This window comes from Octopus bimaculoides, chromosome 16 (genome assembly GCF_046866305.1).
Source record: "Octopus bimaculoides isolate indiv1 chromosome 16, ASM4686630v1, whole genome shotgun sequence".
Classification (NCBI taxonomy): domain Eukaryota; kingdom Metazoa; phylum Mollusca; class Cephalopoda; order Octopoda; family Octopodidae; genus Octopus; species Octopus bimaculoides.
This window is the reverse complement of record NC_142943.1, coordinates 27133634-27158320: the sequence shown is the minus strand read 5'-3', so window position 1 is coordinate 27158320 and position 24687 is coordinate 27133634. Positions and strand designations below refer to the sequence as shown.

At 36.6% G+C, this 24687-nt stretch overlaps 1 protein-coding gene and 1 long non-coding RNA gene across 9 annotated transcripts in view; one reads left to right on the top strand and one right to left on the bottom strand.

Moving 5' to 3' along the window:
* The window catches only part of LOC128249695 (uncharacterized), a 77766-nt gene extending 53706 nt beyond the window's left edge, over nucleotides 1-24060 (top strand). The window contains exon 3 of the long non-coding RNA XR_008265812.2: nucleotides 21096-24060. This is a non-coding gene — a long non-coding RNA (uncharacterized LOC128249695). The remainder of the gene's footprint in view (nucleotides 1-21095) is intronic.
* LOC106871768 (uncharacterized) overlaps nucleotides 1-24687 on the bottom strand; it is a 1221261-nt gene that overhangs the window by 517412 nt on the left and 679162 nt on the right. For all 8 annotated transcript variants that reach the window (XR_016244689.1, XR_016244690.1, XM_089364843.1 and 5 more), the window contains exons 46-47: nucleotides 23576-23688; nucleotides 6738-6826 (exon numbers count right to left, since the gene is read on the bottom strand). Coding sequence is in view for 6 of the 8 variants with exons in the window: in XM_089364843.1 (XP_089220969.1) it covers nucleotides 6738-6826; nucleotides 23576-23688 (202 nt within the window). In the remaining 2 variants the exon portion in view is untranslated. The remainder of the gene's footprint in view (nucleotides 1-6737; nucleotides 6827-23575; nucleotides 23689-24687) is intronic.

The window sequence follows — 24687 nt, the reverse complement described above, 5'->3', positions numbered from 1 at the left end:
GGATTAAGTCTAGCATAGGGGTGAGAGAGCATGGCTGGAAGAAGATACAGGGAAATGGTATTGGTTTATGGAGTTTATCAGAGGGAACAGAAATCCTGGCTGTAGGAATATAATGAGGAAAGGAAATGGTTCTTTGGATAGTGTTTAGCAGAGGGGAGAGAAAACGTGGCCGGAGGAAGATAGTAAATAAAGGTAGTGGTTCTAAAGAAGGAGCCTAGCAGATTGGCTAGAGAGAGCATGGCTTGAGGGATACAATGGGAAAAGGAAATAGTTCTGGAAGGTGGCAGAATGGTGAAGAGAACAAAGGAAAAAAAAAACGAGAAAGAAAAGAACGAGGAAAGGAATTGCTTCCAGAAAATAGTCTGCCATAGTCTGCATGGCTGGAGGATGATAGAGAGAAACCAAAGTGGTTGTAAGGATGCAGTTGAGCAGAAGGGAGAGCATGGCTGATATATCATAGAAAGAAATGGAAGTAGTTCAAATGTTGGAGTTTAGCAGAGAGGGGAGAGAGATCATGCCAGGAGGAATATAATGAGGAAAGGAAGTGTTTCAAGGGATACAGTTTATCAGAAACACAAAAGAACATGGCTTGAGGAAAATAGGGAAGGAAGCAAGTCGTTCTATGGATGGAGTCTAGCAGAGCAAAGAGACTTCATGACTGGAGAAAGAAAATAAGGAATGGAAGTAGTTCTAAGGATGGAGTCTAACAAAGGGGAGAGAGAAAGAGCATTGGTGGAGGAATTTAATGATGGAAAGAAGTGATTATAATGATACAGTTTATGAGAGGGGGCAAAAGCATGTCTAGAGAACAAAAATAAGGAAACGAAGTGGTTCTTAGGATTGCATTTAGCAGAGGGATGAGAGATCATGCTTAGAGGAGGATAATAGAGCAAGAAAGTGGTTGTAAGGATGGAGTTTAGCAGAAGGGAGAGAGAGCAAAGCCTGGAGGAATGCAATGAAAAAAGAATGTGGTTCTAAAGATCGAGTCTAGAAAGGGGACAGTGAGGATGGCTGGAGGAAATAAAGAGGAAAGGAAGTGGTTATCGTTGGGGAGGCAAGTTGAAAGTAATGGAAGTTTAAGTAAAATAATGGGGCAAGTTAGTGGTTCTAAGCTTTGACTCTTGCAGAGTAGAGAATGAGCGTGCCTGGGAAGATAGTGGAATTGGAAGTGATTCTACTATTGGGGTCTAACAGAGCAGAGAGAGAGAACATAGTCGGAGGAAGGTAATTGGGAAAGGAACAGGTTCTTTCTATAGAAATTAGCAGATGAGAGAGGGAATATACTTGGAGGAAGATAATGATGAAAAGAACTGCTTCTAAGGATTTCATTTAGCAATGGGGACAAAAGGGTATGTCTGGAGAAGATAGAGGGAAATGGAAGTGGTTCTAATGAACGAGTCTAGCAGAATGGTGAACGAGTCTAGCATTGCTGAAGGAAAATAACGAGGAAAGGACGGGCTCTAACAGAGGGGAGAGAGAGAGCATAACTTGAGGATGATAATAAGGAAAAGAAGTGAGTTATGAATGGGGGAAGAAATGTGAAATTAGTGGAAGTTAGTGGAATAAAATAAGGAAAGGAAAATGTTCTAAGGATAGATTCTAGCAGAGGGGAGTTAGGGAATGACTGAAGTAAGATAATGATACATTGAAATGGTTCTAATATTTGTGTTGAGTAGGGAGGAGAGAGAGAGCATGGTTGGAGGAAGATAATGAGGAAAAGAAGTGTTTCTGAGAAGTACTGGAATGGAAAAATGACAAGAGTTGAGGTACATAATAATTGCCAGTAGAGGAATAATATCAGGCATAAGCAAGTGATGAGCGTAGGACATGAAATGTGAGGCAAAAGTTTCCCGAGGCAGTAATAATTGCAGTGAGGTAGAGTTTTTCACGTAGAAGCATGTACCAAAGAAGTTTTAGTTTATTAGTTCTGCTGTGGTGGGCAGGTTTTCTCAAGCACAGCAAGGTGCTAAATATCTTGGTCCTTTGTCATCTCCAACTTAAGGATCAGCAATTTGAAACTGGCCCCCAAAGCATTGTCCCTTGTCTTTCTGAGTCTCTTTCTTTGTTATGATGTGCATGTACACGTTGGTTGTAAAATAACATTACCCAAATATATATTTGGAATGTGGTTGTGTAGAATAACTTATTGCAGAATTATTATGTCCACAAGGAACGCACTCCGTATTACTCGAATGTAGGAACGATATTAAACCTACATATGTCGCACTAACAGAGTAACTAATACGGTCGACCAACACTGTCAGCTGCCTTGACAGTTCACACAGTTCTTATTGAAATACGTTAGTCCACTTTCAGTCACGTAGGAGGGGCGTGTGCTCACGATTCTACCATATCCTCCTTTCCTAAGAATTAAACTCCGTAGGAGTTTAATATCTTTTACGTTTAAGGTCTAATTCTAGTGCTTCGGTTCTTTTTCTTTTTCTGGCACTTGGACGTGTGGTTTCAATCTATTTAAGTGTTGGTACCTCAAACATATCCTAAAGCACTTCCTTGAGAATTTCATTTCTCGCGACCGTTTCTTCCGTAAATCATTTTCTAATCATTTACTTTCCGTAAATCATTTTCATTTTCTAAGTAGGTTTATTTCTTTCATGTTCGAATTTTTTAACTTTTACCAAGGATAACATTTTTCCAATCTCTTTAATAATCACACCACCCTGCCATATGTCTTTACTCTTTCTATACATTTTAAAGAAAACTATGTCAGCTATCTTGAGATATTTTGAATTATATTTATTGTTCGCCATTTTACTCGGTAACAACTTGGCAAAGACAAATCTAAACTTTCTAGCGAAGATTAATTCTGCAGGTAACATTCAAGACGGGGTTTTCGGATTAGGAGTTACTCAGTATACTCTTAGAAATTGTTGAAGTGTTAGATCATCCATTACTTCATTGTTCGCCTTTTTAAAACACTCTTAAAAGCATCGATAAAACAATTGTCCATTTGACATTGGTTGATACGTCGGTGTAGTCACATGTTAGATAACGAACATTTTACAAGATTTTTTGAACTCGCCTGAAGTAAAATAAGTTCAATTATCAAACACAATGGTATGAAGAATACCATATCTGGCAAACGATTCGTGTAAAAAGCTTACTGTAACCGGGGATGTTGGCTTTTACTGTTACCGTTTTGTGGTAGATGGTTTTGCTGCTAGGGAACAACCTCTGCATGCCTTCACTAGTTCGTCAATGTCATGGTCTATCGTTGGCCAATACACGTAACTTCTCATGAATGATTTTATTCTCAAAAATTCCTGGGTGGCTAATGTGAAATTTCTTTAGTATTCATTTCTGTAATGTAGCTGGCATTACTAATCCTTGTGTGTACATTAACACATAGTCACAAATTGAGAAAAGATTCGAATTTGTGTTGCGTTTAGCAAAACACATGTTTATTTCATTTTTCCAACCTTTACTATTTCTTTCATTTTCTAAATAAATTCATCATTTTCCGCTTTTAATTTTGTCTTGTAATGTAACTGATAATTCACATGTGACACTACATAGAATATTTTAAACTTCTTTTCCCGCTCGCAACGCAGAAATCACGGTATCTTCAAAAGGCTCAGTATTTTTCAGTATCAATATTGACAATCAGCGTGTCCTAAATGTTTGGATTGTATGAACTCGGCCTTAATTTAGTAATATGATAACCCTAGCATTGCAATCTGTTCACAGTATGGATAGGTATCCCTTTCTATGACCCATACATAGATAATAACGGACGATGATCACTCTGTAGTTAAAACTTTATACGGTGTAAAAGTCTATGAAATATTTACATGGAAAACACAATCGCTACAGCCTCTTTTTCGACTTGGCTGTAATTTATTTCAGCTGTAACCGCAAACGTGAGGCATGAGCCATGATCTTTATGATGGTAACATCTTTGTATTTATGAAGTATTACTGCTCCGATACCGTACTCACTGACATCTAAAGGTACTATAATCTCCACTGCAGGATCGAAATGTGTTAAAGACAAATCTGATGATAATATCTTTTTAATTTCGACAAACGCCTTCTGACAATTTTCAGACGATTTCCACATCATTTTTAGTAGATTATTTAGTATAGATGTTACCTAGTGCATATTTGGTATATAAATTTCATAATAGATTGTCAGTCACAAAAAAGCCTGTAAGGTAGATATACTTATCGGAGGGAAGTATATTTTTAATCGCATCTGCCTTCGACAGATCTGGTCGACCACAATTTTTATCAATGTTTTTGTCCTAAATACTTAATATTTGCATTTCTCCTTACTCAGTTTGAAAATGTAAACTCTTATTCTTTCAAAAACACATTTTACATGCGTGACATGCTGATCTCGAGATTCACTTTTAATTAATATATCATCCACGTAGGCCATTGCAAAGTCACACTCTTGATGGAATATAGCCAGAGCAACGTTTATGCCAAACAGAAGCCGAGTAAATTTCTACAGACATTTATGGGTATTAATTGCTACTAGTTTAGAACATTTGTCTTCCATTTGCATTTGTAAGTAAGCATCAGAAAGATCTAATTTAGAGAAAAATTTACCACAATTTAGTTTCGAGAAGATTTCTTCTGGGCTAGGTAATGGGCACTAATACTCTCTTAAATATTCTCTTAGTCCTGTCGAGAAATCTGCACAAACATATATTTTATTGTTCTTTTTTTAACGTACAATATTTTATTGTTCTTTTTTTAACTCGCCTACAGTGAGCAATCGTTCTTTCCAATCACTCCTATTTTTTACAGTCTGTCTAATTCTTTATTTATCTGTTCCAATGTTGCAAACGGTAAATTACCTTTGTGTTTGAAAACCGATAATGATTTTCTTTTACCTAAAAGTTGGCTTTGAATTTATTGCACTGACCCTACTCATCCGAAAAACCATCAGGAAACTACTTTATTCACTTCTTTTTAAAAACCTTCTACCTCTGTATTTGAACTGGCGCATGGCCCCATTACATTTTTACAAAACTTATTTATGTGCAAATCACATAAGTTGAACAGTTCCATCCAGTCAATCCCGAAAAGGTTGCTTGTATTTTTTAATATATAAGACTTCGCTTTTATAGTCTTACTGCGAAATGTAACGTTACAGATAATTTCGCCTTTAGAAATTGATTTAGTTCCTAAGACACCACGGGCAATCTTCAAGGATTTTTGTAGCATAGGTTTCCCGATGTTTTCCATGTATTTTCATTAATTAAAGTAATGTCAATACCTGTATCTAGTTCTTATTTTACATTTGTGCTATTAACTTTTACATCCATAAATTTCCTTTGCATCCCGTTTGTATTTCATGTCGCCGATAAAAACGGTGGCGTTATATTTCTATTGAACTCTTTTCTATTTTTTGTTTTTGTGAGGTGGGGGGGGGGGGGGCCCCAGTGTGATTTTGTATGATCTGTCTTACCATACTTGAAGCATTTTAGATTTTTATAAGGATTAATTTTCTGCTTTTCATTACTGTATATGAGATCAGCTAAATCACTTCAATTTATTTTGTATCATGCCTTAAGTTTATTATTCTCTAGCATTCCTCAGCTATTCCTTGTAGTGTTAGCTTCTGATTCTACTCGAATTTAGTCAGAATTCAGTTACAAATTTCCGCATCTTCCTTTGCCATTAAACCGTGCACGAAAATTAAGAATTCATTGATTTTAAATCTCTCGAATTCCCTATTAACAATTTCAGCATATGTAATAAAATTTTCGTCCTCTTTTTGGTATTATCTATGCAATACCATCGCGTATCAAATAAGGAATTTTTCAGATAAAATTTTGGATAAAATATCCACAGTTTCTTCAAAACAGACTTCACCTGGTCTCTTTGATAATATGTAATAGCAATATTTCTCATCTCGACTGGCGCTAACTTTCTCAATGAGAGTCAAGATTTTTTCTTCTTGTCAGTCGAAGCCTTCTTCACTAAGAATTTCTTCATACCTTGAAACGTAAGAAGGAAAGTTAGTGCCCTCATCTAGGCCATATGCATGCTCTCCTATGGAGTTTGCAACCGTGTCAGGAGTTAATGGACTAAATGTATTTTCTGTTTTATTCTGTATCAGCTGTACTAAGATTTGCTATTGCTTCTGAAACCCCAACAACCGCTGTTGCTGCTTCTGAAGTTGCTATTTTTGTATCAACAACAACGACAGTTGTTGTTGCTCTGTTTGAATTACCGCAGCTAGTGAACTTCCCATGTTCTAACAACGATCTGCCCAGCATGAGCTTCGAAATAATCTTGTCACCAAAAATGTTATGACATGCATATACACGTCGGGCGTAAAAAAGTATTACCCAAATAAATATTTGGAATGTTGTTATCTAAACTAATCTATCGCAGGATCATTATGTTCACAGGGAACCCGTACTACTCGAATGTGGGTACGATATTAAACTTAGACACATCGCACTAGCACAGTAACCAATACGGTCAACCAACACTGTCAACTTTCAGTCACGTGGGGGTGTTCAGGATTCTTCCACAACAATCTTCTACAAGTTCCTTCTTTTTAAGTGTTCAGCGCTTATTTATGTAATTGTCCTCATCAAAAGTAAAACCTCTGAAATTTTCCTCATCCTATTCTAAATCTAGCAATTATACTTTCAGAACGTCTTCCACTGCTAATTAGGTCACCTAAGTAACAAAAATTTTCTACTCCCACTTCAACGCAATGACAAAATTATTATTTGATCAAAATAAAGAACAAACCGAATATCTGAGTTTCTTTGCTTATCACCAATACTTTCAAATAGTATTGAGTAAATATTTGCCACAACGTCTGCTACTCCACCAGATCCCTAATAATAAAAAGAAGAAATTTAAAGAATTCATTAAAATTAGATCTTCAAATAAGAAGTTATCTAAGAATGAACAAATATTTTGAAAATTCCTTTAAAACACATTCACATGCTATCTAATAACGTTGTCTCCCAGTAAATAAAGGCATTATACATAATGAATTTCATGTGAGCTTAGCTGTAACACATTTCAGGGATGATTTACAGTAACATTATCAGAACCAACTTTCAGAGACAATAGTAAAATATAGTCAACTATTTTTCTGGTATGATACTGAACTAAATTGTTTTGGTACTAATTCCTTAGAACTAAGTTGTGACAATATAAAATAAAGTTATCTACATAGAAACACAAGTCTCAATAGTGGATTTGAACTCAACCCATGAATGTTAACCACTTTACCATCTCCACTTTCTCTCTCTCGTTCTTTCTTTCTTTCTTTCTCTCTATCTATTCATTTATTCATTTCAATGAAAGAGAAAATAATTCTCATGTTAACATCAAACATCAATCCAAATAAGCTGTGGTAAACTCCTCCTGTGATGTTTTTACCTTTATTGCAATCTATAAAGTATCATGAATTTGTGGTTTGTGGTTTACTTGTTCTTAATGTTGTTGTGTATAAGAGACTGGGAACAGGGGGTACACAAGGTGCAAGTGCACCTACTAACAATTTTGGTGTGTGCAAAATAAAAATTTGCACCCTGCACATACGTTTCCAGGATGAGGAAGCAGTGTTTAAAAATTGATCTGTAAAAATTTGTTTAAAATTAAGATATCTTCAAGGCAAGAACCATGAACTAAAGTTAAAATAAAACCAACAACATTCCTAGAAACACATATTACTGAACTAAACCATTTTCAACATCAATATTTGAAGAATATGAGTGTGTGTGTGTGTATGTGCATAATAGCGTTGTAGTTCACTTGAAGCATTGTAATATCGAAGAATGTAAAAAGATAGAAAAAGACAGTTCTAGCAATGCAGAAGGTTTAATAAAATTTTTATATGTCAGGTGCCAAGGCCATCTTCAGAAGAAAAGAGCAGTCTAAGAAAAATTCAGAGTGTTCTTTTATTCTGAAGATGGGCTTTTGCGCCTGAAATGCAAAGGTTTTACTAAACTTTCTGCATCGTCTGAAGCTGTTTATTTTCTCCCTTCATATATATGTATACATATATTTATATATATATATAGATATATATATATATATATATATATATATATATATATATATGTGTGTGTGTGAGTGTGTGTGTGCGCGCATGCGCAGAAATGTGTGCATCAATAAAAATATAGATACAGAAAATCTCATTTTTAATCGTTGAATTCACCATACAAAAGCTGATGACCGTTTCTGTTGTATCAACACGTTAAGATAGAAAATATATCATTCAAATCAATTTGTCCGAAAATATATATTAATACAATGTTTTCAATTCGAGCCATAGTTAATTAAATTCAAAATGAACTAAGAAAATATCACCAGTACAAGAACACGTACAAAAAGAACGTTAAGAAGAATCATAATCTAAGAAATTTTTGTGTTCAACTATTTGTGACATCATTGGATAACAGAAGAGTAAAACATAAACTTATGAACTCTACATTCTGACAATTAGAAGCAAGCATTCTACGTTATGACAATTAGTAATCTTTTTATTAAATATACTAAACTTTTTTCAAAAAATTATGCTTATGATATATGAAAAGCAATTATAATTAAGAACTACCAGTGAACTGAAGTAACATTCCTTATGTTTCGAGCCCCATCTGAAGTATTCCAGCAGTTCCAAGCAGTGATGTTTTCTGCAAGTGCTCATTGCAGCCGCTATTTGTTCCATGTACTCCTCAAGATTTTTATTCACTCTTCTCAGGGCTCCGACAATTATTGGTACTTTTTCAGCGACTACAACTTCTTAACCTTCGAAGCTAGCCTAGCATATCTATCAACTTTTTCTTCCTTATTGCATATCTTGTTTATCAGCTGGGCATGCTATATCTATGATCCAGTATAGTTTGTTTTCTTCCTCAATTAAGACTAAGTCTGGCTTCCTATTCTCTATCTCATGGTCGCACTGAACCATACAATCTCATAGGATCTTTGCATTATCATTTTCAATGATGCCTTTGGGTTTATGCTGGTACCAAATTCTGCACTTAACACTTGTAATATGTTAACACTTGTTATATGTTGCCTATTCTGTATTTGATGTAATTGGTTCTCAATGCTTCACCTTGGGCAGCACAAATTAGAGCCTCCGTGTCCGGTTTTAAATCACTTTTAGTCATCCATAGCCACATTTTCCCTATCTGTCTTATCTTTAACATCCCTATGAAATTATCCATGCATTCTTTTCTTTATCCTCCTATTTTCAGTTTCATTAATTCTCAAGTATTTGTACAGTGCTTTATCGTTGCGATCTTCTATCCTACACAAGCCTGACCTTCTTACTTCTAATAATAGCTGTTCTGTGGTCTTTTTAAAAAATAACATGCTATGTTGTTTTCTTCTGCTCCAATGCTGTGTCCACATCCAATCAGTCCTCTCCCCCCACTTTTTCTTGGTACATACAGTCTGTCACATTTTGGGTGGAGTGTCCTGTATGTAGTTAGCAACTTCCTTGTCTTTCTGTCCAAGCTGTTTAGCTCGTCTACTGTCCATGCAATTACCCTTACTCCATATCTAAGGAGTGAAAACACCCACGTGTTGATAGCTTCAATCTTAATCCGTCCGGTTAATTTGGACTTAAGGATCAGTGTCAGTCTGGGCAAGTACTCCACCTTAAATTTTTCCGTCATTTCTTTCTCCGTCAATTTATCCATTTCCAATCCTCAAGTTCTTATAGCTCGTCTCTTTTATCTGCTTCACAACCTCCCCCGACGGTATCGATAGCCCGTTCATACATTTGATTTTGCCTCTCTCCAAGACACACCACACTTTTTCATTCCGAACTCTATTCTGATATCAGCACTGAAAGTATCAACGAGGGAATTGACTTGGGCTTTATCTTTACCATAAAGTTTGAGGTCATCCATGAATAACAAGTGCTTGACATTTTTTTGGCGGTTTTTGAACACATATCCAGCCTTTGGTTTCCTCAGAATCAGTGTTAGTGGTATCATGTACAATACAAAGATCAGTGGGGACAGGCAGCATCCTTGGAAGATGCCTCTCTTGATTTCTGTTGTCCATAAACTTCTTCCATATGCTGTCATGTCCGTCCCCCACTTCGCCATACTTTTTCCAAGCAATCGCTCAACATTCAATGCAATACCAAATAGGTTCATACATTCTATCATCCAAGAATGTGGGATCATACCGTACACCTTACGATAATCGATCCATGACATTGTTAAATTAGTTTTCCTCCGCTTACAGTCTCTAAGTACAGTTTTATCCATCAGGAGTTGATTCTTAGTACCTCTGTACTTACGCTTGCACCCCTTCTGCTCATGTGTCAGGACTCCATTTTTTCCAGATGTCTGTACATTGCCTCTGCAACTATTCCACTCATTAGTTATCACATAAGTGGCAAGCAGGATATCGGTCTGTAATTGTCTATCGTATTGCCATTTTCGATGTTTTTCAAGCACAGTACTGTCCTACTCATTGTTAACCACTCAGGTGTTACTTGGTCGGTATTTAACAAGGTGTTGAGTTGCACAGCTATTCGTGCATGACATTCACCAAATCTTTTGATCCAGTAGCCTTGAACGCCATTTGGTTCCGGGGCTTTCCAGTTCCCCATATTTTTGCTCATTTTCTTCACTTTCCCAACTAAAATGACTAGTTCTGCCTGTTTGGGACAGTTTATAGTTTGTTTCACTTCTTGCAGCAATCCAGCACCCTTGTGCTCCTTGTCTTTGCTCCAGATGTCACTCTAAAACCTTTGACGTTTATTGTTGTCTGGTATCAACTTTTCCTCCGTACACTCTCCATTGATATCTTGATAGAATCTCTTCTGATCTACTCTGAATGACCTATTCTGCTGATGTCCCTTCCTTCCTTTGTCGTATCTTACCATCTTTGCTTTCATTGCAACGAGGCGCTGTTTCAGTTTCTTCATTATTACTTCCAGGCCCTTTCTTTCAATATTATACTTCCTCTTCAGAGTCCTGTATTTTTGTTCGCTTCTAAGCTCCCTCTTCTCTTTTCAGTATATAATAGAAATGACTTTCAAGAGCATATATACCCCTGCCTGTATTCTTCTTTTCCATCATGGATCTTTTATTTTGTCACTCCCATTTTATCTATTTTTCTTGACGTCAACAGCCACATTTTCTGCTACAACAAAACTTTCTTTCTTGATCAAATTGTTTGTTTCTGCGATGACTCTTTTTCTAATGTATTTCAGAATTTCATTCACATTTTCGTTTCTTGGTTCAATTTCCACCGATCAACCTTTTTAAGGTTGCAATTAATGTCACTATCGTTCTCCTGTAGCCTTGCCTTTATTCTGTCGTAGATTGCCTTTTGCCCATCTGTCATGTCATCATTAGTTTTATTGTCTTCTTGCAAACCATCTATATGTCTCGCATTGTGCAAGCTATCAGTGTTCCTTTCCTGTGGTTTATTAGATTTCACCTCTGTTTTCTGCTATGAGATTACTTTTATCAATAAGAACTCTATTTTAATCGTTTCCTATAATAATAATAATAATAATAATAATAATAATAATAATAATAATAATAATAATGATAATAATAATAATAGTAATAATTCTGGTTTAAATACCTGACAGAAATGCACAAAAAGCTGGCTGAAAACTTTAACAACATACTAGCAGAGCTAGAGACTATGCCTGAATGACTCACGAAAGGGAAAACTATCCTAATTCCCAAATCCACGGAAACGGAGAAACCAAAAAACTACAGACCTATAACCTGTCTCCCTACAATCTACAAAGCCTTTACTGCAATAATATCGCAGAGATTGAGTAAGCACCTGGAAAATAACAACCTGTTTCCAGAAGAGCAGAAGGGATGCTGCAAGGGCTCATACAGCTGTAAAGATCAAATAATGATCAATAAAGCCATAACTGAAGACAGTTGCAGAAAGAAGAAGGGCCTCAGTATGGCCTGGATGGACTACCAAAAGGCTTTCGACAGTGTTCTTCACACGTGGATTCTCGAAACACTATCCATAAACAAGGTGGCACCAATTATTATAAAATACATAAGGCACTCTATGAATAAATGGCAGACAGTGCTACAAAAGAGGGACTCGTGAAACAAAAGAGGACTCGTGAAACAAAAGAGGGACTCGTGAAACAAAAGAGGGACACGTGAAAACGAAAGCCATCCCCATTAGAAGAGGAATATTCCAGGGAGGCACGCTCTCTCAACTCCTGTTCTGCCTGGCACTCACACCTTTAACTGAATTGCTAAGTAGAACTGGATGCGGATACAAATGTTACAGCAAAACAGTCAGCCACCTTTTATATATGGATGACCTAAAATTATACGCTTGAAATGATAAAGAGCTGGAAACACTACTACAGACAGTACATGGCTTTACCAAGGAAATAGATATGAAATTCGGATTAAAAAAATGTGCCAAAGCAACTCTGAAAAGAGGAAAACTAGTTAAGAGTAGCAACATCACACTAGATAAAGCCAATGAAATAAAAGAATTAGATGAAAGCCAGCCATACAAATATTTAGGAATCAATGAACTAGATAGGATACAACATACACAAATGAAAGAAAAAATAAAGAAAGACACTATAGACGAGTTAGATCAATACTAAAAACAGAGCTCAATACTAAAAACAAGATAATAGGTATTAACACTTTAGCCGTCCCAGTTATAAGTTACAGCTACAATATCCTTAACTGGACACTAAACGAACTATCTAAAATAGACAGGAAAACAAGAAAAATAATGACAGGATCTAGGATGCACCACCCTAAATCTGACATAGAAAGGCTATATATACAACGTACAGAAGGTGGTAGGGGTCTTATACAGCTGGAAAACTATTATAAAATAACCACCATAGGACTGTAAAAATACCTACTTCAGAAGCAAGGAAAACTAATACAAATAGCCACAAAACACGAGCAAAACAAAAAACTGTTTTCAATACGTAAGGAAGCTGACAAATACAAACAAGAAATCATACTACCTAACAAATACGAAGAAGAAGAAGAAACAACAAAAGCTATAAAACAAATGAAATCCAAACTGCCCAGTCCTGGCTAAGAAGGAATATATTCACAGACACGACAGAGCTGGGACCTATATACACTGAACGCTATGCCAACACTATGGAATAACAACAGAAAGAAGATGGTATAAACACACGCCAGAAAAGGTAATAGAAAACGAGAAAGCAACCATACTCTGGGATATGCCAATACACACAGATAGAGAAATTAAGGCCAATAGACCACATATAGTTGTCAAAGATCATGAAGGAATAAAATGCTTTCTAATTGATGTATCAATACCAGCAGATGACAACGTTTCCCTAAAAGAAATGGAGAAACTTTCAAAATGCAAAGACCTGGAAATAGAGGTAACTCGAATGTGGAATCTAAAAACAGAAACAATTCCTATCATAGTAGGTGCCTTAGGTATAATAAAAAATATTCAGACAAATACATAACAAAAACACCAGGACTTACAAATATATATATAACATACAGAAAATTGCACTACTGGGCACTGCACACATCCTACGCAAAACACTTTCAATACAGTAACCATAAGAGCATCACAGCAAACCACAGCACATACCCAAGGCACACAGAGCTGCGCTCGGTAGTGAAGTAAAAGCACGTTATACAAATAAAACTACTGAATAATAATAATAATAATAATAATAATAATAATAATAATAATAATAATGATAATAATGCTTATTATTATTATTAATATTATTATTATTATTAGTCAAGACGAAGAGTGCGATTTTAGATGTTTTATTTTTTGAACAATATTTCGACAGAACTATGCATTTGAACTGGTCATTGGAAACGCTCCAGAGAAATTTCTATTTGATCAGTCAAAAATGCGAGCACATTTAAGATTTTGCCTCGAAAACAATAAATTTGTTCCTTTCCCGAAAGTAAAGGTTTTTCAAATGTCTACTAATACCACAGACGTCACTCACTTTCTGTCATCCACCCAGAAATGGATTACCCCTAGAAAGACGAGTAAAAATTGTAACGTCTCACATGACCATTCAGAACAAATTTTGTCACCGAATAGGTTCCACGTTTTAAGTGAATATTACGAGCAACACCCAAAAAGTAGTCAGGAATCTAAAGAAAAAAAGACTCTGAAAACCACTTGCCCGAGAAAAACCATCACATTAGAGAATAAGTCGGTTATAAATTTATCCAAATTAAAACTTTCGCCCGACGATGTCTCAGTCTTAGAGCTTGGATTGAGTTTTTGCCCAAGCACTAAAAATTTCGACAAGAATAAACTAGCTCAAGGGCTATTTCAGTTTGTCCGCCGCCACAAGCTGAAAGAATATTTTTTTGAGAAAACTGGTAACGAGGCAGCAGAAAACCCTATATTTCCTAAAAATAATGATGATGATCGAATCTGGCATAATTGGATTGAAAAGAATCCCAATTGGTATCCAGATAAAGTTCGGGAGGGACGTTCACAAGCACTACTAGAATTTCTTGAATCTTGTCAGGCAGGCATTAGAGAAAGCCTTAAAACAAGTGGAAAGAAATCCTGGAATAACCTCACAAATTCCCAGCGTTACGCACTCCGACGTCTAGCTAATAACGATTCTATTGTTATTAAGATGGCGGATAAGGGAGGCGCTATCGTCATTATGGACAGAAGTGAGTATATTTCGGCTTGTGAAGAAGTTTTAAATGACAAAACTTCATATGAAGAATTACCTGTCGATCCAAACCCCAATTACAGAGAGGAACTTGACAAAATAATTTTGGAAATGGAAGAAAACAATCTCGTTAGTAAGGCTGAATCTAGGATTTTAAGGTCTGAAAGAAGAACACCTGTATTTCATGGTCTCCCTAAAATACACAAAAAGTTCGAAAAATTTCCTCCAATGCGCCCAATTTGCAGCGGATATGAATGCTGTACGGCCAAAATTTCGGAATGGCTGGATGGCTTTCTACTCCCCGTCGCAAAAAGATCAAGTTCCTATATTCGGGACACTTTTGATTTTGTATCTAAAATCAATAACTTTTTTAAACGCCGAGGCCGTGTTGAGAACTGCTTTTTGGTAACCATGGATGTTTCCTCCTTATATCCTAATATTGACCACAATGAAGGGGTAGAAGCATGCATGGATGCCTTTGAAAAGCGGTCAAATAAAAGTGTTCCAACAAATTTGCTCTGTAGATTATTGAGTTTGTGTTAGAAAGTAACACAATGCAGTTTAGACAAAGATTCTACCACCAGACGAAGGGTTGCGCCATGGGTACCCCCATGGCAGTTAATTTCGCTAATGTCTTTATGACAAATTTTGAGACAAAGTTACTGAAGACATTTAAATCCCTTCATGGTCATGAACCAATACTCTGGTTACGGTTCATTGACGACGTATTTTTTGTCTGGGAAGGATCACAGGATAGTTTAATGGACTTCTTGCATTTCTGTGATTGTTTTGCTAGAAACTATGGCTTTAAGTCCAATATAAAATTTACTTCTAGTTTTTCAAAAACTAGCGTTGAATTTTTGGACACAAAAGTCAAGTTTTCTGGAGGCAGAATAGTGACAGAGTTATTTTGCAAGCCAACGTCATCCCACATATATCTCCACCGTCGCTCCGATCATCCACATCATCTTATTCGGTCAAATCCGAAATCCCAATTTTTGAGGATAAAACGGATTTGCACTGACATAGGGGATTACTGGAAACATGCAAATGCTTTTGTATGTCATTTTGTCAAACGGGGTTACAGTGAATCACGTTTAAAGGAAATAGCAAGTGAAATAGCTAAGATTAGCAAAGATAGTCAAACCTACACGCCTAATCTTAGCAAACAAAATACAACAGATTACAGAATTCCTTTAGTGATTAACTGGCACCGACGTTTCGCTGGCATTTCAAAAGTGTTGCATGAAAGTTACCAACATGTGGCGAAAAAATATCCCAGTTTCAAACAAACATTTCCTCAGCCGCCCATTGTAGCCTTTCGACGGAATAAGAACATAAAAGAATTATTGACCTCTATATCTGACTCCAAGAAAACGAACATTGGAGTATCTACACGCTGTACCTTAAAGAACAGCTGCAAGAGAGGTAAGCCCTGTTCATTGTGCAACAACATGAGTGAAGTGAATACCATCAAAAATCATAATAGAAATGTTATGATTTATACAGAAGGGGGAACCTGCAAAGACTCCCATTTAGTGTACGGTGCAGAATGTACGAAACATAACTTGATTTATGTTGGTTGTACAACGGAACAATTAAACAAAAGGTTTAATGGGCACAGATTCGACGTCGGGCACAAGAACAGTAGTTCAACAGAACTTGCTGAACATTTCGTTTCAAGCGGCTGCAATTTTGAAGAAGATTTGAAAGTGCACATTCTCAAAAAATATCCTGAATGTACCCCACTTTCACTTCTCAGAATGTATGAGGAGAAATATGTTTGCGGGTTATTGACATCACGCCCTGGAGGAATGAATAAGATGACAGGAGAATATCATCAAATTTATACAAAACTGTTTGATTGAATATTCTTCTTTCTCTCTTTTTCTTTTCATTTTCTGTCGTCTTCCTTTTTCTTTCTTTCTGCTTAATAAAAAACTGACAAAAGCTGATGATGTCATTCTATCAACGTATGGACGCTGGTTACTCACGTTCATAGTTTACGTTTGGTTTCTGAAATTTTGAATTTTCAATCACCTTTTGGTTTGAACTTGAGAAATATTGTTCAAAAAATAAAACATCTAAAATCGCACTCTTCGTCTTGACTATTTACCTTCGTGAAGAGTTACGTCAATCCTTTTTTAAAATATTATTATTATTATTATTATTATTATTATTATTATTATTATTATTATTATGTTGTTGTTTTTTTTTCTTCTTTCTTCAAATTTTCTTCAATTTCTCGCCGAGTGTTTTCCGTACACCTAGGGTAGAGAAGCGCATTGTATACATTCCCAGTTTACACACGCAAATTCACAGGTAAAATATGTATTTTAAAAAAAGTTAATAAATAAATAAATTCATGAATGGACGTTGTTTTCACAGCCATAATGCTCTTCTCAGTACATGACTCGTTCCAGTTATTTCATAGTTTGAAATAACAGAACAAGCTTACACACTTTTGGGGGAGCCGTAAAATAGTCGTCCTATTGTGTGAATGCTTATAGCAGCAGTGAAGACCGAGTGAGAGAGGAGAAGGATAGCGTGGTCAAAGAGGAAGCAGGTAAATTCGCCGAAATTCTAGTATACAGCAAGTTTATTTGTAGAAATCTAGATTTTTTTTAGAGGAGCATCGACACGTTTGACATAGCTTAGGTAAAATGTTTCAGCAAATTTAATAGTTTGAAAGGAGCATCGACACATAGCTATTATTGACGTGCTGGCAGAATCCTTAGCGAGCCTATCTAAATGATTAGTGGTATTTCGTCTGCTGCTACGTTCTGAGTTCAAATTCCGCTGAGGTTAACTTTGCCTTTCATCTTTTTGGGGTCGATAAATTAAGTACTAGTTGAGTACTGGGGTTGATGTAAACGGCTGTCCCCTTCCCTAGAAAATCCAGGTCTTGTACCTAGAGTAGAAAGGATTATTATTATTATTATTGCCTTTGCACAACTTTAAACGCTGGAGATGTGATACGGTGTCAGCTGTTCACTACCAGTGAACTAAGGTAACACCCCTTATTTTTCGAGCACCTTCCGGAATACTCCGACAATTATTGGTATGTCGTCGTCGCCATCGCCGTCGTCATCATTGATTGCCCTGCCACCCTCCTTTGGCCGGGAGGGACAGGCAGTTTTTATTTGTCTGAAGGCTGTAGCAAAAGAGGTATTATGGTGGACTCATCTGAAAGGGCTAAAGTCAGACACTTTCTTCTTTGGCCAAGCCCTCAACAACTTCTTCAAGTTTCACTTGGAGAAGAAAGTGAGGGTGGAGAGGGAAGTGTTACCTTGTAGCAAGATTGTTGAAAGGTGGGTGAATGTTGGAAGAATGGTCAGAGTGAAAGGATCAATTCTGAGTGTACACCTGTAAAAAGAAAAGAAGGGCTCTTACTCTGTTGATTAGGTATCACGAGGAACCTTAAAGCGCCACCCTCTATTGGGAGATTTAATTGTTTAATTCTTATTGTCTTTTTATTGTTTATGCATGAAAAACACTTTCTTATCGTCTTTTGTTGTCTTTTATGTTGTTGCATGTCCTTTTATGTATATTTATATCAACTCTTGTGGCCAATAAAGGCGTAAATTATTATTATTGTTGTAGTTGTTATCATCATCATCATCATCATTATGGAGGCGGTTAGCGCTCTGGATGAAATGCTTAGCAGTATTTTGCCCGCCACTAAGGTCTGAGTTCAAATTCCGCAGCGGTCGACTTTACCCTTCATCATTTTGGGTCGATAAATTAAGTACCAGTGAAATTCTGTGGTCAATGTAATCGACTAGTCCCCTCCTCCAAAATTTCAGGCCACTTGTGCCTATAATACAACAGGTTATTATTATTATTATTATTATTATTATTATTATTATTATTATTATTCAGTAGTTTTATTTTTATAACGTGCTTTCAGTTCACTACCGAGCGCAGCTCTGTGTACCTTGGGTATGTGCTGTGGTTTGCTGTGATGCTCTTATGGTTACTGTATTGAAAGTGTTTTGCGTAGGATGTGTGCAGTGCCCAGTAGTGCAATTTTCTGTATGTTATATATATTTGTAAGTCCTGGTGATTTTGTTATGTATTTGTCTGAATATTTTTTTTATTATACCTAAGGCACCTACTATGATAGGACTTTATCTGTTTTTAGATTCCACATTCGAATTACCTCTATTTCCAGGTCTTTGTATTTTGAAAGTTTCTCCATTTCTTTTAGGGAAACGTTGTCATCTGTTGGTTGGTATTGTTACATCAATTAGAAAGCATTTTTTTCCTTCATGATCTTTGACAACTATATGTGGTCTATTGGCCTTAATTTCTTTATCTGTGTGTATTGGCATATACCAGAGTATGGTTGCTTTCTCGTTTTCTATTACCTTTTCTGGCGTGTGTTTATACCATCTTCTTTCCGTTGTTATTCCATAGTGTTGGCATAGCTTTCAGTGTATATAGGTCCCAGCTCGTGTCTGTGAATATATTCCTTCTTAGCCAGGACTGGGCAGCCAGAGATAATATGATTTATTGTTTCTTGTCCATCGCCACATATTCTGCAGTTACTTGTTATGTTTCTTTTCATTATATGTTTTTGGTAATTTCTGGTGGGGAGGCTTTGGTCTTGTGCAGCAATTAAAAATCCTTCAGTCTCTGCTTTGAGTCCTGAGCTTCTCAACCATTGCTGGGATTTTTCTCTGTCTATTTCTTTTGCAATTAGTTTAGCCCAGTATTTACCATGTAGGGGCTTTTCTTGCCATCGTTTTATCATGGACCGTTGCTCTTCTTCTTCTTCTTCTTCTTCTTCGTCGTCGTCGTCGTATCTGTTAGGTAGTATGATTTCTTGTTTGTATTTGTCAGCTTCCTTACATACTGAAAACAGTTTTTTGTTTTGCTCGTGTTTTGTGGCTATTTATATTAGTTTTCCTTGCTTCTGAAGTAGGTATTTTTACAGTCCTATGGTGGTTATTTTATAATAGTTTTCCAGCTGTATAAGACCCCTACCACCTTCTGTACATTGTATATATAGCTTTTCTATGTAAGATTTTGGGTGGTGCATCCTAGATCCTGTCATTACTTTTCTTGTTTTCTTGTCTATTTTAGATAGTTCGTTTAGTGTCCAGTTAAGGATATTGTAGCTGTAACTTATAACTGGGACGGCTAAAGTGTTAATACCTATTATCTTGTTTTTAGCATTGAGCTCTGTTTTTAGTATTGATCTAACTCGTCTATAGTATCTTTCTTTATTTTTTATTTCATTTGTGTGTGTTGTATCCTATCTAGTTCATTGATTCCTAAATATTTGTATGGCTGGCTTTCGTCTAGTTCTCTTATTTCATTGGCTTTATCTAGTGTGATGTTGCTACTCTTAACTAGTTTTCCTCTTTTCAGAGTTGCTTTGGCACATTTTTCTAATCCGAATTTTTTATCTATTTCCTTGGTAAAGCCATGTACTGTCTGTAGTAGTGTTTCCAGCTCTTTATCATTTCTAGCGTATAAGTTTAGGTCATCCATATATAAAAGGTGGCTGACTGTTTTGCTGTAACATTTGTATCTGCATCCAGTTCTATTTAGCAATTCAGTTAAAGGTGTGAGTGCCAGGCAGAACAGGAGTGGAGAGAGCGTGTCTTCCCGGAATATTCCTCTTCTAATGGGGATGGCTTTCGTTTTCACGTGTCCCTCTTTTGTTTGGAGCTATAGCACTGTCTGCCATTTATTCATAAAGTGCCTTATGTATTTTATAATAATTGGTGCCACCTTGTTTATGGGTAGTGTTTCGAGGATTCACATGTGGGGAACACTGTCGAAAGCCTTTCGGTAGTCCATCCAGGCCATACTGAGGCCTTTCTCCTTTCTGCAGCTGTCTTCAGTTATGGCTTTATTGATCATTATTTGATCTTTACAGGCGTATGAGCCCTTGCAGCATCCTTTCTGCTCTTCTGGAAACAGGTTGTTATTTTCCAGGTGCTTACTCAATCTCTGCGATATTATTGCAGTAAAGGCTTTGTAGATTGTAAGGAGACAGGTTATAGGCCTGTAATTTTGTGGTTTCTCCGTTTCCGTGAATTTGGGAATTAAGATGGTTTTGCCTTTCGTGAGCCATTCAGACATAGTCTCTGGCTCTGCTAGTATGTTGTTAAAGTTTTCAGCCAGCTTTTTGTGCATTCCTGTAAGGTATTTGAACCAGAAGTTGGGGATCTTGTTATGCCCAGGTGCCTTCCAGTTGCTTGGTCTTTGCAATGCCTAGGTGACCTCTTCAGTTGTTATAGGGGTCCAGAGTTGCTCAGGTGCTAAGTTCGTTGTTTTAATGGTCCTTTTCTGGGGTTGTTGCTTCACCGACCATACTTCTTTCCAAAATTCTTCCACTTTATTATTATTATTATCATCATCATCATCATCATCATCATCATCATCATCATCATTATTATTATTATTATTATTATTATTATTATTTTATTCTTTTTGCATAGCTTCTAACGCTGGAGATGTATTAAGGTGTCAGCTGTTCATGACCAGTGAACTAAGGTAACACCCCTTATTTTTCGAACACCCTCTGGAGTATTGAGCGGTTCCAAGCAATGATATTTTCTGCAGGTGCTCCATCCTTATTGCTGCCCCTATTTGTTCCACACTCCTCAAGACTGTTCCTCACTGTTCCCAGGATTTCAACAATTATTGGTACTACTACCATCTTTTTCAGCGACCACTTAACTTCCCAGGCTAACCTGTTATATCTAACGACTTTTCTTTCTGCCTTATCGCATAACTTGTTGTCAGATGGGCATGCTATAATATATGATCTACTTCACGGTATTGATCGGGGATACCCCCACTGGATCCAACCAGATGGTGAGTCTAGATGTGATAAATCTGTTCACCAAACTCCCACCTGCTGAAGCACTATCAGCAATCCAAGAAAATCTGGTGACAGACACCTGTCTAAAAGAACGCACTAGTATACCAATAGAAAACTTGATGAAAATGTCGACCTTCTGTGTAGAAACTACCTACTTCAGTATGGATACTGATATATATCGACAAGAAGAGGGTTTAGCTATGGGTTCGCCATTATCACCGATAATAGCCAATAAAATATTTGGAATACTTTGAGAATTTGGCTTTAGGATCAACACCACTAAAACCAACACTATGGCTATGATATGTTGATGACACCTTTACACTCTGGCCCTACAAGAGAGATGGTCCAGGTACTTTTAGATCATGCAAACTCAATAAAGCCATCCATACAGTTCAGAATGGAAAAGGAAAAAGACAATCAGCTGGCATTCCTGGACGTATTAATAACACGCACCAAGTATGGATCCAGGACATCCGTATACTGCAAACAAACCTTCACTGGACGATACCTCAACTTCAATTCCCACTAACCATACAGTGTAAAGAGAAGGATTGCTCAACGCCTAAAACTTCGAGCAAAGAATATAAGTAGTGATCGTGATACACACCACGAAGAAATGATCAAGCTAAGTAACAATCTGTTAAGCAACAACTACCACCAAAACATACTATCCACTCCAATTATAAAGAGAGAGGATGAAACCCATAAACTGACTACAGTCGGTCTATTCTATGTGAAAGGCCTCTCTGAAAAAATACAAAAGATATGCGGTCCATATGACATCAGGACAGTATTCAAGAGTAATACAACACTTCGCAAATATCTCCTTCGATTAAAATCACCAATAGAAGAGAATAGGAACAAAGACTGCGTGTACTCCATCCCATGCAGCCGTGGTAGGTTATACAAAAGTGAAACATGCCACCCCCTCAAAATAAGGGTAGACGAACATCGCAAAGCTGTGACACAAAGAGATATTGATAACTCGGGTATAGCTGCTCATGTATGGAAAAAAGGAGACCACCTCCACGTGTGCGATGAAGTTAAAATAATAGACAGAGAACACCACTGGAAAATACGGAAACTAAAAGAAGCAGCACATATGCTAGAACATAATAACCTCCGAAGCAGACCGAGTGCAGATATGAGTAGCATATGGGAACCGGTATTAAGGAAGGATAGAAAAATATTAGAGTTATAAGCCCTAAAATTCACTCCATAATTGCCCACGGGCATATGGTATAGTGGTTAAAAGTGGAGGCTACCAGCCCCAAGATCCCGAGTACGATTCCTGAAAATAATAATAACATCGGAAAAATACCTTAGGAATGAGAACGCAGGTTCGAAATTTCCCCAGGACACCTGATGAAGGCAGGAGGGTATATCAGCCTAAACGTACTAACAACAAACAAGATGAGGACAAATATTCGTTGAATGTAAATAATGTACATAATTCCTCATCTCTCAAATTTAGAACTTGTTTATACATAGTTCGTAAGGATGTGAAGTGTACTTTTCAGTTACCTTTGAAGATTGTTGGAATTAATTGTTAAGAGATTAGGGGTCCAGGCAAGACTGGTATGATGCAGGATGGATCTTTGTGTTGGTCAAATATGGGGCTAGCCACTGTGTATAATTTGTTTCAGCTAAACTCTAGTGAAGGTATTGTTGATAATATTTAGTAGGAAGACAGAAGGTACAAGAGTTTTCCTCATGTCTTTCAACAAGTTAGAAGCACAGTGTCTATGAGACCATTTTCCATAAGTTGATAATATTAAGAAAATAAATTACTCTTCTTGGTTCAATTTAGAGACATATTTTTTGAAGAACATGTGTTATAAAATACTCAGAATTAAATACATATAAAACTGTTTATCCAATAAAAATAGTTATAAGATTTAACCAGTTGACCAGAAAACCAACAACCAGGTAAATCATTACATAAAATATTTATAAAAATTCTGTGCCAACAAAATACTCATATAGTCCTTCCATTTAGATTTCCTAACTACAGATTTCATCAGATATGCAACCATTATAGACTGAATAAACATCTAATAATCTTATTTACAGAATAGTCTATTTACTGACCTTTACTACTACAACTGGGATGTTGCGTGATATTGAGTCAATGACTGACTTCAGAATGCCCGGTCCACCTTCAACCATTACTGCAACAGCTGGAATCATGATCGCTTTATTCTCTAAAATTAAAAGAAGATATAAACTGATTAAGATACAGAATATATTTGACTAATTAATAAAATATACCTGATTAAAGTAAAACTTGTCCGATTACTGTATGAAAAACGTACCTGACTAAATTAAAAAAGATACCCTTGGTTAAAGTACGAAGTATAATGAGATCAAGTTGTCAAGTATACTAGGTTAAGGTACGTAAATCATTTGGTTAAGGTGAAAGAAGCTATAGCTGATTAAGGTATATGATTACGTTCTAAAATATACCTGATTCACTTGTACAATATAACTCGATTTAAGTCTAAAACAGGGTATGAAATATATTCGAGTAATGTATAAAATATGGCTTGACTAAACAATAAAATCTGGTATCAGTTCAGCATTCTGAATTTTAAAAAAACATAAATCTATATCCTCTTTATCATCGTCATTTAATGTCTTATAGCCAATTGGCATGGATTGGATGGTTTGACAGGAACTGGTAAGGCAGAAGATCATGCCAAGCTCAAGTATTTCTTTTGGCAATTTTTTCTACATCTGGATGCTCTTCTTAATACCAACTGCTTTACAGAGTTCAGTGTGATTTTTAAGTGGCACCAACAGTAGTGAGGTGACCAAGTAACTTGCAGGACAAGACCACTCAACTGAGCGAGAGATTAGTGTTGAGTGAGGTGGCTTTGTGCCAGGTGATGAGAAGCTAGAATATGAATAATGGGACAGAAACGGGTATGTTGCAGTTGAGGATATACACTGCTGCTCCAGGTGGAAACACAGAGAGAGAGAGAGAGAGAGAGAGAGAGAGAGAGAGAGAGAAGAGAAAGAGAAGAGAGTGAAGATGTGTTGGGGCATTCCCTCAAATTACAGGGAGGTGTGTATATGGGAATTGGTACAGAGGATTGGATAGGGTGAGTGGGTAGGTAAGTGTGAGAGTGTGAAAGGAGAGTAGAAAAGGGGAGAGGAATGCAATGAGAGGTAAACATGAGCGGAGAGAGGAGTATAGGAAG